At 35.7% G+C, this 17,726-nt stretch overlaps 1 protein-coding gene across 1 annotated transcript in view; it reads left to right on the forward strand.

Moving 5' to 3' along the window:
* Nucleotides 1-676: 676 nt before the first annotated feature.
* The window catches only part of IMPG1 (interphotoreceptor matrix proteoglycan 1), a 53,729-nt gene continuing 36,679 nt past the window's right edge, over nucleotides 677-17,726 (forward strand). Inside the window, exons 1-4 of the mRNA XM_021554259.3 lie at nucleotides 677-743; nucleotides 13,277-13,510; nucleotides 16,337-16,503; nucleotides 16,710-16,738. Coding sequence (XP_021409934.2) covers nucleotides 677-743; nucleotides 13,277-13,510; nucleotides 16,337-16,503; nucleotides 16,710-16,738 — 497 coding nt within the window. The remainder of the gene's footprint in view (nucleotides 744-13,276; nucleotides 13,511-16,336; nucleotides 16,504-16,709; nucleotides 16,739-17,726) is intronic.

The raw sequence follows: 17,726 nt of genomic DNA on the forward strand, positions 1-17,726 counted from the left end.
CATCGTCACTGCTCCGGCAGGAATATTGCAACAGCAACCCTGTGGTACAAAGGAGAGAGGATTGCAAGACATGGTCAGCGGAAGAGCTGAGCTTTGAATGTTCTTTCAGGAAAAAGCTATCCTAAGGAAGTTCCCTGGAGTTTGTGGTCACTGGTTTGGAAACAGAACAATTATCTCTCCCCATGCTGGCATGCCATACCTCCAGAAAGCTCAAAAGAACAACACTCCAAGCAATGGGAACTAGAAGAGACTTCCGTTGTTTATCATGGTGCTGTTGAAGTCTCCTGGGGTTGACAGATGCTGCTCCAGAAGGTTAATAAGATGAAGAAAGCTCTTCCAGCTGGACCGTAAGAGGGATTATGTCTGAGCAGCAGATAAACAGATTATTCCAGAAACAGACACTGCTTTTTTTTAAAACTTCGTCACTCTTGTCTTACCACTCCAGTTCCCCAGGCTAGAAGTGTGAGCATTGGAGGGGTTCACCCAGCTCTTGCACTCTGGCACCTGTTGCACTCCACCAGTTGCAATTCAATGCAGTTCAAGGTTGGAGACACCTGAAAAAGAGAGACATTTGGGGATTTTAGTTCTCTAAAAAAACAGAACTCTTCTACTTTACCAAAATATTCTTGTTTCCTGCATGACTGGTCTTGAAAACTGTGAATGATCAATAGACAGCATGCATTTGAAAACTGGATTAATATTTTTGATCATTTGCCTTGCTCTCCAAGCTCAGGGAAGCAGAGGTAAGTTCATCTTAATCTATAAGGTTTAGATGAATTTTGCATTGCATATATTGAGAAATAAAATATTTGCAAGATCAAGGGCTTTCATATTACAGAATGTTTAATTAGAATGTGGTGTTTTGACAATTCTACTAGACACACTGTGGTTACTGCTATAAAGCTGAAAAGGGAAATACTGGCATTATTTCTTATGTGTGTTTTGCAGGTTTTACAATGTCTATAAGAGATGCAATTTAGCTTCATTTTACCTGAACATATTCTGTTATGAAAAAACATATCTGTGAGACAAATATATGGAAAGTTAAAAATGGCTGAAAGATCATCTAAGGGATGACATGATTAAAGATGGTCTTTCATCACTGAAATTAAGAGAAAATAGCAAACTATCTATCTATTTACTAGGGAAGACAGTTATTCCGATTATTAAAAACAAATAGACATATTCTGGAAGAATACACCATACTGGCAAATATACAAAAATGGCAATACCACTAAGGATTACTGCAATAATAACTACAAAATTATTTGCAAGAAAAGAGAAACACAGGGAACTGTTCTGTACTTAGTACATAAGCTGACTATTGCTCTATTTTAAAACATTTAGAAGTTCACAACATTTATAAAGCTACTTCAACAACAAAAAAGAAAAGATGATGACGTAATTTTCTCTGGTTAGTCCCATATTCAAAAGATTTAGAGCTTTGGAGAATGCATTTAATTCTGGAGGAGGTTTCTCATTAAATTTTCTATCTATGCTTTGATATTTGCATAATTGAATTAAAAGCTAACATTACAACTGCTATGTGTGCTCAAGTCAATGACCTTCTATTTTTATGTCAGGCCTGCTAATTAAATGCAAAGAATGTAAAATTATAAAAGATAAGCCTCTTCAATGTTATCTAAATATTTGTTAGGGAGATAGTATGGAATATAGCCTACTGTCAATACTACCTGGAAAGTTTTATTTACACATTTGCGTTTTTTAAAGAAGCTCCTGCTTTTCTTAAAGAAAGAAGTTCTTGCATCTCAGTTAAATCATGCAAATCTTCTCTAGTGGACAAAGTACTGAAAAAATCATTGAGAAAATATATAGCTAGCACTAGAATTATGTTTTGTGGCTCTTTGATTTTACTTTTAGATTCTATGCAAATAGTTTCATTTAATCACTAATGATATTTTGGAAATGTGGCAAAATATGAGAGACTGACTATATTTCATGTCTGACAAGAAAACAAGTCTTATCAAGATGTGTTGTCTTTGCATTTAAGTTGCATATTATGTGATGGAAAGAGAAATCCATGCATGTTTGATGGCATCATTGCAGACCCTATTTATAACTACAACTTAGAAAGCAATAGTGGGAAAAGTGGCATGACATAGTTTCACCAAGTGCAAATTGTGATTGTATATTACAAAATACTCTCCATAAAAGACGAGAAAAATAATGGGGGACTATCTTGACAGAGAGGAATACTAAATAACTAGAAATATTCCTTGCCACCAGTTCAATAAAGTGCATGTGGTATGCATAAATGTATATTTTTTTTTTTACATTTAGTTATGCCATACATAATATTTTTAAACTATTTGATCCCAAATATATGAACACAGATCTCAAAACACATAACGCTTGTGTTAAGAAACTTCTTTTTCAAAGAAGTTCCAGAGATATTTCCAGAGCTCTTATTTTATTACTTAGCATTAGGGTCAGATACTTACAGAAAATATTTTTTAAAAGTATATAGTCTCTCCCAGCAGTCTGAATATTTGCATGAATCACTCATTGGGGCTCCTAGGTGTTTTGAGACCTTTGAGGTCATTCAAATTTGCAGTACATGTAAACTGTGATAGGAAATATGGAAATAAGATACTAAGATACTAGGAAATAAGATACTAAGATACTAGGAAATAAGATACTAAGATATAAAACATCCCCATCTTAAACAGAAAAAAATTAGAGATAATTTCTAAATATTTAAAGGGTTAGTCATCTGATTTTTTTCCTCATGAAAAACTAAAATTCAAATTCATTCTTTTCTCACATTTATATTTAACAAAGGTAGGTTAACAAATATGGAGCTTGCTTAATAATATTTTTTGGTCCTTCCTCCCTGTCCCTGGGAGAAGGACACAGGGTCCTTCTCCCAGTCATTTGGAGGCTCTCCAGGAGCACCTCCAATTCCACAGTAAACAAACAGGAAACCGTAGAGAGCAAAATAAGAGTACGGTGTTTAACTTTTGCCATAATTTTACTACTGTCCTGACAAAAATTGTTTCTAGCACTGGAAAGGGAAAGTGAAAGGAATAAAACCTTTTTGACAGCAAAAGATTGTGCACACAATCGGAGTAGTAAACTACTGAATGGCCAGATTAAATACCAAAATGCAGAGGAGCCCTGAACTCTCAAAACTATCCCTTGATGCTGGGTACATCTTAGCACAAAATAGTGAGAATGCCGTGGGGAAGAGTGTATTCAAGGCTATTTTGTGGCTTTTTTTATTCAGCAAGCAAATATCTGTTATTTACTCAGCCAGTCCTTAGGACACAAAGGCTTTGTGTGTGCTCTATGAAATCATTTTAATTCATTCTGACTCACCCCTTCCCGCTAGGCTGTTCTAATTCCACAATAAATGTTTCAGATCTTCATTACTATAATTGCCCTTAAAAAATAATAATAAAAAAAAAAAGTTTAAGCAAATTTGTGCCAAAGGAAAAAGAAAATCAAGGAATATAAAGCTTCAAACAAAGAAAGAAAACAATATATATTTGCTTTTTTGCACTAGGATTATCTTCTACTCTCATCCATAAAATAAGAATTACCATGTTAAATTTGGCTTTCCTGGTTGGGCTTATAAACTTATGAAAAGTAAGACTTTTCCTTTTTTCTCTCCTTTCTCAAACAAATGTAACACTGCACTATATATGGGATTTGATCTTTTCTGTTTTCTGGCTAAAAGCCAAACTTTAATATAAATACTAGACCATTGTCACTGAATCCTAAAGATTAATTCCAGGAATAGTCACACCTATGCCATAGGGATTAGTGAACTGTATGTGAATGAACAGCAAGATATATGGGATTTTTCTCAGAAAACACCCATGGACAAGATGGTCAATATTAATGATCCAAGGTTTTCTCCTTCTACAGGACATCAGCTTACAGGCTACAATAAAATAACTGGGAGTCTTAAACAACTAGAAATTCAGATTGTCCATGTTCATTTCTCAGCTAATTTTGGAGCCTCTGGGGTTTAAGCAGTGCGCTAAGTGACATGGGCAACAGCCATCACAAAATAAACATGATTTTCTTTCCAGAATACAGTTTTTCTTTGCCAGAGGAAAATTCTGTATGCATTCTGTTGTGTTTAAATGCTTGGAAATATTTTTAAATGTTTTCATTCTTTTTTTACGTCTGTCCAGCCTAGTCCCTTTGGGATTAAAATTAGTCTTCTGATCATTCTCTGTCATATAATTATTTCATGTTAATCAGGAATTAGGTGCACTATTGTACACTCCATGAGCTTTGTACTTTGTAAACCCAACTGTGTTTCAATTTCTTCCCCTTCAGAATGTGTGATATTGAACAACACACTTCTTAAAAAGAAAGATATCTATGTGCATTCCTATACATGTCTGTTGGCATTTAGTCACTGTCAGCTGCTACTTACCTGACAGAGACTTCAGAACAGTAACCTGTCTGAAAAAGATAAGGTTAACAACCATCTGGAAGTACCCTGACGCCTTTCACAGAGTAGGTGTGTTTATATATCCTTACATAATTGTAGTATGCTTTATCATTGTATGCAAGCATCATTTTCCCCCTCACCTGTTCTGACAGAGTAACACTGTTGTCCTCATTTCACAAAAGCATGAGGGCCTGAGGTGTGACGCACAAACTGAAGTCCTGGCTGGTAAGAGCATTGCATCCATAAAGCAGGACAGCAGCAAGGGTTGCTGGGCTGATTCTGGTTACACAGACCTCTGAAAATCAGTAGGACCCAGGCTCACAGCTACATCATTAATTGTACTTAGGCCACCATGCTTATCTTTCCATTGGTGAGGTTCTACTGGCTTCTAGAGTTCTGCTTCTTCCTGGCCACTCAAATTTCCAATACCTCCCTCAGACTTTACCCAAATTTATATTGACAATCTTGGTGCTCCTGTTACCTGAAATACTGGCTTTAATGGCTGTGTTGCAGATATACCTTTCATACACGTGACTCATCACAGATCATAGAAACCAAGCAGTTTCAGGCAGGAAACAGCAATGCACTCCTCTTTAATTTTGTGATCTCATGGTGATGGCACAAAATGAAGACATTTCTATTCAAGTTCTTGTCCCTTTCCCCTTATCCATCAAAACTAGATGAATAAGTCATCTTACTCACATCAAGAATTGGATTAGGTGTCCTCCAAACCAAACTTGGTCTATGCAGTTTGATACTAAGTTGAGTAAGGTTAAGTGCAAGTCATGCTCTGTCAAAATGATGTGGAGATTGTAGATTGTACTGCAGAATGAGTGACTCCAATCTGTGAGGAAAATCGACCAGTTTTAATTACACAAGCTGAAGTAAAGAGATGACACTGGGGCTTCTGGCACCTTTTCATACACTAGACAACCTAATTGTTATCATATGTGAATAGGATAATACATTTATTGAGTTACCTCAATAAACTCATTCTGCACTGCAACTCTTTGACTCCTACCATCAAAGTTGTTGAAATGTTGACATATGTGGCAAAGCATCACTGGAACTTAAACTTATGCTGTCTCATTGACTTTCTCAGAGAAGGCTGTACCTCTTGAGAATGACTAATCAGAAAATTAAGAGCAGAGGTGCTCATCTGAGTGTTTTATCTCTGCCAGTTGGATGCATCCCTCCAAGAACTACTTAAACATTTAAAGCATTTTCTTGCATCCTTTGATATCATATCCATAGCAATTAATAGAACCTCCTTTCAGGTCAAATGCTTCTAAGATGGCCAAAGAAATCTAAATAGATACATGTTTCATACATGAGCATTAAAACTAGTCACTCTTCAATGCTGTTTCTAGTCCAGGTTCTGGACTTTTAGCAGACTGTTGGAAGATTCACAATCTGGCAATGAATGCATAGATGGGCTTTGATATTTTTTACAAATTCCAGCAGCAGAAGTGAGCAAAGCTAATGAATAAAAATTTTCACCTTTCTGTCTGAAAGAGAATGTAAAAATTTCTTCCTTTAATGAGACATATTACATCTATGAATACATGAGTTTCTTACTATGTTTTTGTCAGGTTACAAGAAAATGTGTCATAATCATTTGTTGACTCAAAAATCTCAGCATGTTTAATATTTGTGGTATGTACAGACAGCATTTATTGTGAATGTGGCTTCATCATTAGTTTATGACAACTATAATCAGGGAAAAAAAAACAGGAAAATCTTACCGGTTGCATGTTATGCTTTCTATTCTCATCTATAATTGGTAGATAATTTGTTACAATTGTTTTCCCATGAATTGCATAAGTAGTATAATTCAAAGAAGTTACTGAATTATCTGCTCTAGAGAGAAAGAGACATAACTATTTATCTGTTATAAGGCCCATGCATAAATTTCATAAAACTTGTAACAAATTCTTTGTTTCTTCTTGAAGTTAGTTTTCAATTGTATTTCTCCACTTGGCATAGAAAACCACATAGATATGTATGAGCAGATGAGAAGGGGAACAGCTGAGGAATTCTGATATCTATTTTAACTTCCCAGTGTTACTGACTTGCAGAAATTAAATTCTCCACACTTACTGAAATCCAAGAGCACATTAGCTGATGACAACCATGATCTTTAGTACCAAAATATAAATCCAGGTTAATTTGATGGGTTCTAAGAAAGAACCATTACCTAATGCCGTCTCCTAGTTTTGAACATAAAACCATTAAAACAAAAAAATTTTGGAGTTTTTATTAAAAATTTCACATTTGCCAATGGCATTGTTTATATCATATATTTCAGAATAATTTATCACATTCTTCAGATTTATTTCCATACATGTTCTGAGGTGTAGATTGTTTCATTATAACCAAATATTAAGTATTTTTAACATAAGAATTACAGTAGGAATGTATCACAAAGACTCATGGGAGACTTACCTTATTAGAGCACTATGTCAATAGTACCAGATTCTTCACCTTTCATAGACATTTAAAGAATCATTAGCATGTGTTTCTGACAAGAAGCAGGATTTATGAAAACCCACCATTTTCCTGGATTCTTGAGAAGCAAGCCCCTTAGTATAGATCTAATTTTAAAAATTAATACAGCCTTTAAAATGTTGAAAATTATAGAACTTGCCTTTTAAGACGAAGCCTGGAATGCCTCTCCAGTGTCCCAGAGAGCTTGAGTGCAACATCTGAATATGTGAAGGTGGTGTTTTGTCATGCTGAATCTAAGCAAGAGATACAGGGATCAGGCATATTTTGTCTTTTGTATAAAGTCTCCACTGCACAAGCAGAGCCTGGAATCTCCCTGACATGTAAAGGTGATGCTGAATCTTGCACAATACAAGATATTAGTAGGTACAGGAAGGGTTCTATATGCAAGTGTGTAGCCATCATCTTTATGGTTCTTGTACAGGAAGTTTACAAGTGAATTTTAGCCAGCTTGACACAAACTGGAGGCCTGGACCTGTCCCCCATACATACAGAATTGCCAAAATTAGAGATCCAGGCCTCATTACACAGGCAATGCTACTGTTTAGTCACACTTAAGAATTGAATTTACAAAGCAAACATACTAAACAGGAATTGCCAAGCTCATCGTTGTCCATATTCATTATGAGAAATTAAAATTACTTACTTTTAATATACATATCTTAGCCCACTTTCCTGTTTTAGAAATTGAGGCATTCCCAGTACCAATTCCTCTTCTACTGAAGCTAAGAACCAATGTCAGCAGCTTATCTTTCAGTAAAACTTCCCCAGAGTAGTGGATACTGCCCTCTTACTCAGCAGTTCACGGGCAAAATCCACTAAACCTGAAGAAGTGAGATCCAAAGTGAGATCCCCCCTGTGCCTCAGCTACCCCAGTTACAGACCAGGTAAGCCCCACCAGGATGCAGCAATCATCATGGCTGAGTCCCTCAGGAATTCCTTTCCAAGTTCTTTCCCTGTGTGCATTAAAAGCAGTCCAATAACATATTGGACATGAAGATAAGTTCATGCAAGCCATATTTCCTTGGGTTTAAGGGCATTGAGCTCTCAGACAAAACCTGAGCAGATTAAATATTAGCATTAATTTTTCTAGTATGGAATTCAATACCCTAAACTTTTCAAAACTATGAGTCTTTATGGCTGTGAAAACACACTTGGAAATGCAAAACAAGCATAGTCAAAGTAGCAGCATCTGACAAAGCACTGGCAAAGCAGCTCTCAACATCAGCAAGAGTTAAACCTCCACTTTCACATCTGCGTGGGAAGATAGAGATTGCTGCACAAAGGATACAGGCAGCATTTGTTAATAAATTCTTGCCACATTTTAATCTGCCCCTGCTCATCTAAGCCCCTTTAAATCCATTTAGACTCTTCCTATGCAACAGACCTGAGGAAACAAACCATGGAAAAAAAATATTTTGAAAGGAGTATGAGGAAAGGACATGTCAGAGACACCCTGTCTGTCACTGGCAAGTGCCATTAAATGTGAGATCCTCACTGTTGCCATGAGGAGAATGTCTCTAGGTGAAGAGTCCAGGTATTACCTCTTTGTACTTTCTATGCTCCACCTGGTGTTTACATTGACCAGCCGACTAAGAAATCTCAGGATCAACTTTTCAGGACTAGTCAGCTGTGCTTTTGTTACTGACTCAATTACCAACAAAATGTTGGCCCCACTATAAATTTAACCTCAACATATTTATGGATCTTTGCTGAATTAACCCTTCTGATAAGCTTTCCCCATTTTATTTCAGCATTTCTCTTTACATAAGCCTGCTCTTTTAATTATTATTTTATTGTGTAGGTAATATGTCTCATTTATCAATCAAGCATTCCTCTCTACCCTAAGATACACTGATTTTTCAGATTAATCTGCTTTTTTGCACATTTCAAACCTTTTGATGATTTTAATGATGAATTATTCAGACTGCAACAATTTTGTCACCTTGAATTTTGCTGGCAAATCTTTAGCTAACATATTTTTGATTCTTTTTCTATTCAATGGCATCTAAATTTTCTCAGGTAAAAAAAAAAAAAAAATGTTTACCTGAAAAATAATGCTGTATATAAATGTTCCTACCCAGAGGTCATCTACATTGCTGAAAAATGCAATTTTTCAACTCCAACTCCAACTCCCAACTCCAAAATTTGAGGCCTTCTAAATCTAGCACTATTAACAGAGAGAAATTAATAAAGCTACATAGAGAGGCATCTACTCTATTTCCACAAACAGGTATGAATAAGACCCTCTTGGTCCTATGTTTAAAAAAGCAAATTTTTAAAAAAACCCAAAGCTGACCAATTATCTGACCAATTATAACTTTAAACTCTTTTTCTCTAGAATCCATTTCAATAGTAATGTACTTTTCCTTTTTTGACATGAAGATTATTAAGAACATATAGGAACTTTTGAAATCTGCTTCTCCTGTCTTGTTGTTTTAGTTAGGGTGTAAATTTGATAATGCAGGTCTCAAGAGACACAGAGGAAAGGCCTGGCCTAATTTCAAGAATTTAATTTTTTAATATGTGAAACAAATACCATTTATCTGCCTGAAACCAAAACCTGAAGAGCAGTACTATGCACTTGAGAGATTGGTATATGGTTACCAAAGCACTTTGATTAGATCCCATATGAATTAGATTGCTGTATCATATTTGGAAAATTGCTTTATGATGTCTTGAAAATATTTAGTTATTTTTGTCAAAGTTCAGGACTAGATGTCAGGAACTCCAGAATTTAATAACAGATGACAGTGAATCTGTAGATAACCTTGGTAAAACTACCTCAGTATTTTTCTGTAAGTATGTCACCTGGATAATTTGGACATGGTGTAGATTCTTTCATATGAGAATAAAGTAAAGTTAGACTTTGTTTAAGGCATATTAGAGATTAGCTGAAGTAGAGTAAAGCATTATCAGACTTCTAAAGTTATTGTCCTTCTGCCCTAGAACTATCAAAGAAAGCCAGAAATCTTAAACATACCTTTTAAAAGTAAAACTGAGACAGTCACCTCTGTGAAACAACAGGGTTAAATAATAAAAAGTCAAATTGGGCAGTGTATATTTGTGGCAAACTCTGAATATTTTATTTGCATGTGCTTGTATAAAAAAAAATAGAAAAAAATTACAGATGTTATTTATTTTAAGAAAAGTTAACCAACCTAGTGGTTTTTTGATTATTTACATGATCAAATGATGCACCTGTAAAATTTGCATCACTCCAGTGTATTCAGTTACTATGTTGCATAGTAAAAAAGAAAAGGGATCAACTAATATCTATGGATTCAACTTCATATTAGCGTATGTATTTTTGATTTTTTTTCAACACAGGACACTGAAATCAAAGCATCTAAAAAGGTATAGATGGAGGCATATTTTAGTAAAGTTTATGGCTGAAACACCAGTGAAGCTTAGGTAAAAATTCTTTAGAATTTCTCCAGTCACAGTGGAAAATACAGATCTGAAGAATTATGAGGAAATGTTTATAAGCAGAAGGCAAGTTTTTATCCATTTACAACCAGTAAATATTAGGAAATTCATACTGGACAATCATGTGGAGAGAAAGGCTGATGCTTTCTCCAATTCAAATTTTGTTTTAGTAAAAAAGTGATTTTAAAGAATTATGATAATAAAAGTTATTCTAGTAAGAGAAATTTACTAACCACAAGATATTAAAAGATATAAACTAAATTAAACCTATTGCAATAGATATACTTTAGAAACAGATCCTCCCCCCCAAAAAAAAAGAAAAAAAATTGAAGAAAAAGAATGAAAAGAAAAATAATTTTAAAAATTTATAACTACTCTAAATAGGGTGGCAGAAAAGTGCAAACTGAAAGCAGAAAACAACTGGCCACTTCTCAGAATGAAAATCCCTAACACAGAGACTTTGAAATCATTGCAACCATCATTTGAGAAGAATCTCCTTTGTCAGTTTTATGAATAGTATAATTAGTAATTCAAGTTAAAGACTTAGAGATAAATCCTGGGGAAGAAGCAAATCCTTCAAGAAAGGCCTCTGCTCCATACAAAAGCTATCAAAGAGCTTAGGGACAAAATCCTCTGCCCCAGTTGGTCGGTCTGCCTGGGCAGCTGGTCTATCTCAGTTAATAAACCTTGTGAAAGGTAACAGACTTACTTACAACTTGCTATTTTCCATGGGGATTTTGATTTTCTCTTCTAGAAAACTTCAGTTATTTGAATATAACTTTCAAATAACTCTGTCTCTCAGCTGACTCAGTGTTTGGCCACTTGGGGATTCTGTTGAAGCCAACAATGTGTTTCCACACGGGAAATTCCTTTTATGCAGTTTATGGTTCATGACCTGACATTAATATGGAAAAATTACTTCCATTTCATTTCATATCAAACATTGTATGACTGCATCATCACTTTAAATTACCTTGCAACAATTAGGCTGTTCTAGGTCTGCAGGTCACTGTTCCTGGCATGCATTAAAAAGTAATAACAATGACCTATTGCCTTTGTTTTATAACTTCCTTCCTTTCAGGGAATACCCATCACAAGCAAGCAGTTGACTTTTTTCCGTATCAGAGTAGCACCTATCTCAAAATATAGATGTTACTACTATGATTTCTACACAATGATGAACAGTGAGCAATGAATGTTCCTTTGGAATTAAATAAGAATTGAGACATATATATGTCTCATATATATGTCTACTGACACACATAGCAGAACGTTCCCCATTCTTCATTTTATATACTGTTCTTTTTATAAAAATATGTTTTTCAATTATTTTTCTCTCATCATTTATCTCCCCAATTTTCTTTAAACATTTAATTAACACTACTCCAAAGTGTCAAGATAATGTGTTTTTAACCTCCCTTATTTTCTCTTGATTTGTCTAAGAATAGGATAATTAGTGTTTGTTATATGTAGCATGACACCTCTTTCTCCAGCAAATGGATAATTTTTTGCTTTTACTTTTCTTGATAGTGCTACTCCTACTGAACTTACTCCTTTATAACCCTATTATTTCCCCTTATTCTTCCACTAGAAGCTTTAAAACAATCTTGAATTGTTTTGAAATGAATCAAATAATTTTTCACTTGATTCATCAGGATTCAGGAACACACATACCTTTCTTAAAGCTTTCTATTCCGCTAATATTTTTATTTACTTTTCATCTGTAACCATTATGTCAAATTACAACCAAAAAAGGGTGTTTCCAAATTTACTTTAACTTCTTTATTAAAATGTATACAAAATTTTGGAAGATAACTAAAAGATACTCATTGCTTCTGTCACATGATCTTGCAAAAAGCTGTATTTCAGCTCATTTGAATCTGTCATTTATACACTATCTTAAACATTAACTTTTTCACATAAAATTTAGCTGCTATTAATTTTGCATGTAACACTGCAACACAAATACTTAGGAAGTGGAACCAGATGAGTCCTGAATTTTTGTGACGGGGATTCCTATGCTTGAGGTTATCTTGACAGCCTGGAAGCTTTTCCATTTTTCATAACTGAATAGCTTCATATGTAAAATTGAATCCTAGGTCTTCAATTCTTAGCCACTGATTTCATTTTTTTTTTCTACTGTAACTGTTTCACTTTGCCGGAAACATTTAAATGTTTATTAAAATATGATGCCAGAGAATTCACAACACTTATCATCCAGTTGCAAAGAAACAATCAAAGTCTGTTCTGGTTAATACTTCAATTTATGTGAGGGAAAGATAGAGAAGTGCACTGTGGACTAAAAGAGAGACTAGAAACAGGTCTTTCTTTACCCAAAGACAATAAAACTCCTGTTCAACTTCTGAAAGTTTCAAGGTCTAGTTCTTGGGGTAGCTTCAAGGTTATGAACCTGATTTGAAGGGAGATGTCCCTTGAAGCCCAAAGGAAAGATAAGGTTTTAAAGACTTAAGGTACAACAATTTCTCATTTTACTTATCTGCTAGTGTAGACATTACTTATCACTGTACTGTAAATTTCCCTACAGGGCGATATGCTCACAAATGAGATGCTGTAGCACAAAGTTCAAGCACTTAAGTGTCTTTTGTGGATCTAATCCAAATCACTTTTGAAAACAGGATTTAGAGCTTCTGAAACTTTTACCCTGTGTGTCCTGGGGTCACATGTTGACATACAAGGAAATGAGTTACTAAGTCACTTGAGCTGCAGTTCCCCTGAGTGGTCAGAGGCTGCTCCTCCTCAGCACAATCATTCAATCAGTGCATTGACTCTGCTATAATGTAACAAAAAGAATTCTCAAGTTCACTTCCATTTTCAAGACATGAACTTGCATCGAATACCTACTGCCTAGGCAACGTATGTTTATGTACTTTCTTGGTTTTTATTTTTTTACAGAAATTCCTGATAAAATTAATCGTGCTGAAGCCAAACATCTTGCAGTCACCTCAGGGTCAGACAAAACAGAAAGAACAACAAAGCGGTCCAGGATATCAACCATAAGGCGGATATTTGACATGGCAAAACACCGAACAAAGAGGTCATCCTTTTTCTCAACTGGTGTGAAAGTTTGCCCACAAGAATCAGTGAAGCAGATTTTAGCCAGTCACCAAGCTTACTATAGATTAAGAGGTAAGATGATTATCATAGTATGTACTTACTCCTTCAAAGTCTTCCCTTTAACTGAGGAAACACAGTAATTTTCCAGAATCTATCTTGTTCTTCACCTTTAGGAAGTGCATGTGATAAACTTTATGCTTTATTTTTACATAGATAATCAAATGTTACATGTGCATCAGCAGGGTTCAAGATAGACAGTTACCAGAAGAAAATAAGACAATGCAATTAAAGGACTAATGAACTCAGAGTAACTGCACAGTGTTCTAGCATGGCTGAACATGAAGAACAAATTGTGCTTGCATTAATGTTGAAAGAAGTACCACCTTTCTCAAAAGAGCAGGTACCATCATTGCTATGCAAAGTCAATAGCCCCAGTTTAAGACAAGTACTTGAATTATTAAATGGTCATTGAACAATTGTTTTGGTGTATCTGTAGTTATAAAAAGTCTATGGCAGTGTTGGTATACAATAAACACTGAGATAATTGCTAGCAAGTAATGAAAAAAGCTTAGGAAAGAAAAAATATTTTAGACATTTTAAAAACAAGACTTTCTCAACCAGGTCAGTCACTTCCCAGCTTTTTTTTTACTTCCCTTACCTGCAAGGGAAGTACCATTCCAATTTTTGGTCCAGTTTTCTCTCTTCCTTCATCTACCCCTCCCAGGCTTTTATCCTGTTGCTGTTTGATTTTGTATTCAAAAAATGTGTGTATTTCCACTGCAGCTGGAGGATCCAAAGCTGATTCTAAAACCTAATCAGCATTTCTGGGATACAAGTATCTAAGGCACTATCTACTCCCTGAATCACCTTTCCTTATCTATTTTTATATCTTTAGACACCATCCATTCACATTAATATGTGTAACCTGGCTGCTCCTCAGCTCTCTTTTGGGGAACCAGTTTCAATTTCCCATTGAAATTGTACCGGGATGTGGAGCTGCAAAAATTTTACTCCAGCAACCACTTGCTATAGGCAGCATAGGAGAGCTACACTGATGTCTGTGGATATTCCTATAGATCTAAAATTATTTGATATCCATTGTAGCATCCAATGGACATTAGACAGAAAACTGAAATGTGTCACAAAGGCTGATCCAAAAAGCATTTCTTAAATAGAAATTAATCCTCAAAGTCCCTGAAATTTCCTGTTTACATCTCCGATTGGGCTGAAAACAAGCTATCCTGAAACAGGCAGGGATCATTAACCTGAACTTGAAAAACTATAACTATGGCCCTTTCATTTAAAAAACTGATTTAAAAAACAGTAGTACCAGCTTTTTGGAGAGCAGCACATCAGCTGGGATATTGGACTCTAGAAGTCTTGTAGTGCAAGAAGGTTTAAACTTAAATATTCTTTTTCCCCAGCAGTGTCCTACACTCACAAAATTTTTGAAGCAGGTGTCATCCAGTTCTTCAACTGAAACTGGAGTATTTCCCAAAAAGAAAGCAACAAAACACACTCTGCAGCTGAATAATTTGTACACTCATTCATAAGGTGTTTCTGCTCCCTTGAACAATTGTATATTTTCCATTACAATGTCTTTCATCAAAACCTCAAAAATTTTTTCCTTCAAGGAAAGACCAGAACTTCTGGTAAAGACTTCTGCCCTCCCAGTTGAGCATGATAATTTATCTGACAAAACTGATGAATGTAAGCAGAAAAGAGGTACACTTGAAAATGTGGTGATACAAGAATCATCCTTGAATCTGTAACCACAGTACAATCCTCCATGTAAAAGCAATCTGGTAGCCATGCTGGAGCCTGAGAGCTTGTACCCATCTGTGGGACAATCTTACCTTCATTTTGTTTTGCATATACACTTTCAGGTTCTTTTCTGTGTCTAAATCTTAGGAGATGACCTCCCCACCTTCAAGTCCCATGACACATTTGTAACTGAAAAAGCACTGTGGATCATATCAATCATCTAAAGAATTTTTCTGCTAAGAAAATTGAGACAATTTTATTCTTTTTTACATATATGTGTATTCCCTGCTTCCAGAGATGAGCACACAACACAAAACAGCTCAGATGTAGGAGCTCAGACAGTTGTTGGACACTTCAGCCTCCTGTGACCTTACACCAACTCTGAAGTAAAACAACATAGCTTAGGTCACCATGAGGACAGTCCCTTACGTGGGGCAAACTGGGAGAACACGCTACAATGCCTCCTCAACTGGTCATGTGTCACATTTATCTGGTAACTGGATTACTTATCATCAGATGGTATTTCTTTATTCAGCAGTAACTGCTCAGAAAAACAAATACCAGAGAGTTACAAGCAAAAGGAGGCGATAGAAAGTAGCTTTAATTGCTAGCTCATAATAAATAAATCTTTTCAAAAGATAGCCTGTTCCTTTTTAATAACCTGACCACATCTGCTCCACATGCAGCTGCTCTACTGGGAGGGCAGGTCGTTCCTGAGGTATTTTTGAGGGGCCCTAACACAGCTAGGTGAGTACATCCCTACAGCAAGTTTAGAGTATACTTACTGCACTAATCTCAGAGACACCCATATTTTAGATAATGCAGATAATGAACTCACTCTAAGCCAAAGCAGGTATCAAGTACTGAAAATAAATGTCCCATCTCACAGTAATGAGCTTTGCAAAGTAAAGTGCTAAAGGCAACAGCTTTTAAATTACCAGCAAGTTTTGCTTAAAATGGTTTTTCTAATAAGTTTGAAAATACCCTTCTCTAAAAGGATTTTTAAGCAACATTTTGAAGTGTGTTCCTTCATCTTGTGTCATGAATTTGTAAATGCCAAATCACTGTTAAAAGGCTTTCAAGTTTACCATTTGGTACAAAGCATCTATCCCCAGCCCCTTTCTTCTTACTCAGTCTGCCAGGAAGCTGTGTGGGAAGCCTTTCGTATTTTTCTGGATCGGATTCCTGATACTTCTGAATATCAGAACTGGGTTACCGCCTGCCAGAGAGAAACCTTTTGCATATTTGACATTGGTAAAAACTTCAGCAATTCCCAAGAGCATCTGGAAATAATTCAGCGGGTAAGGATTACTGATATTTGTTTAGAAGCTGGGAAAGACTTTCAAGTCCCTCCCCACCTGCTTATTTAAGGGCAAAGTATTGCTCAGGAAAAGGAGGGTCATGTCTTAGAAGGAAAACATAAAAGTATAGTAAACAAAAGAGCTAACAGGCTCAATTGTTGGATACACCCACTAGTAAAATGCTGTTTTTCTTAATCTTTTTGCAGCGAGTAAAACATAGAACCTTCCAGGAAAGGTAAGTAGCACAAGTAGAACCTTGCCACTTGATGTTACTTGCCTTCTTTGTAAAGATATGTGTAGATGTGTGTGGATGTGAGCAGATATTCAGATAGCACTGTGGCGTATTTGGTGTGTGCTGTGAGAGATGTTTATACTGGATATATCATAGGACATAGTAATTGAATTACAAATAATGGATATGGTCAAATGTCTGAGCTACCTGTTCATTTCAAGACTGAATGTTTTCTCAGACTAATGTGAGCATGAAACACTGACAGAGACATGGCTTGGCATTAGGCTGGTGTTGACTGGGAGTGTGACAAAACTTGCTGTAATTCTCAAAAGGAAAGTCAGCTTAATAAAAGTTTAGCTGAGAGGTTACTTTAAACAATTGCATGAAAACTCTGTGTCTTCACTTAAGATTTCTCCTGTATTTTATACATCATGGCAGTATTAATTAATGTGATACTTTGTTCTGTAAACTCTTTGGAAAAAGTGTGCTCCTGGCAACACTCAGAAATTGGAGAATGGCAGGATTAAAACTGCCATTCTGAACTCTGGTTCTCTGTATATATCTACAGTGCAGACAGACAATCATTATCCACGATTACTGATTAATGGCTTTATCCTTCAAGTTTTCTCTGATTTTCAAGAGATTTTCACGCAAATAATCTTTTCCATTCATAGGTAACACTGTCTCCAGATCACAGAGGTCCTATGTATCTTAGTTCATTCTGACATGGGAGATCTGACATATTTTTAATAATGTAGGGCCCTGGAAGTCCAAAGGGAGGCCTTTTCATTCATCCTAGTGCAAGCAGCAGCAGCAAGGCATGAAGTGACTGATCTCAGAGATCTTAGGTTCTCTGTGAACAGTACTGTTTTCCCCAGACATAATACTGAAGGTGAATTTCCATGAAATTTCTTGTATTTAGCTGGAAATACAGACAGCAATGATTATGCATGGTTGGGCTTCATCTTTGCTACTGTGTGGCCTAGAAAAT

Source organism: Lonchura striata, chromosome 3, assembly GCF_046129695.1.
Source record: "Lonchura striata isolate bLonStr1 chromosome 3, bLonStr1.mat, whole genome shotgun sequence".
Taxonomy (NCBI): Eukaryota; Metazoa; Chordata; class Aves; order Passeriformes; family Estrildidae; genus Lonchura; species Lonchura striata.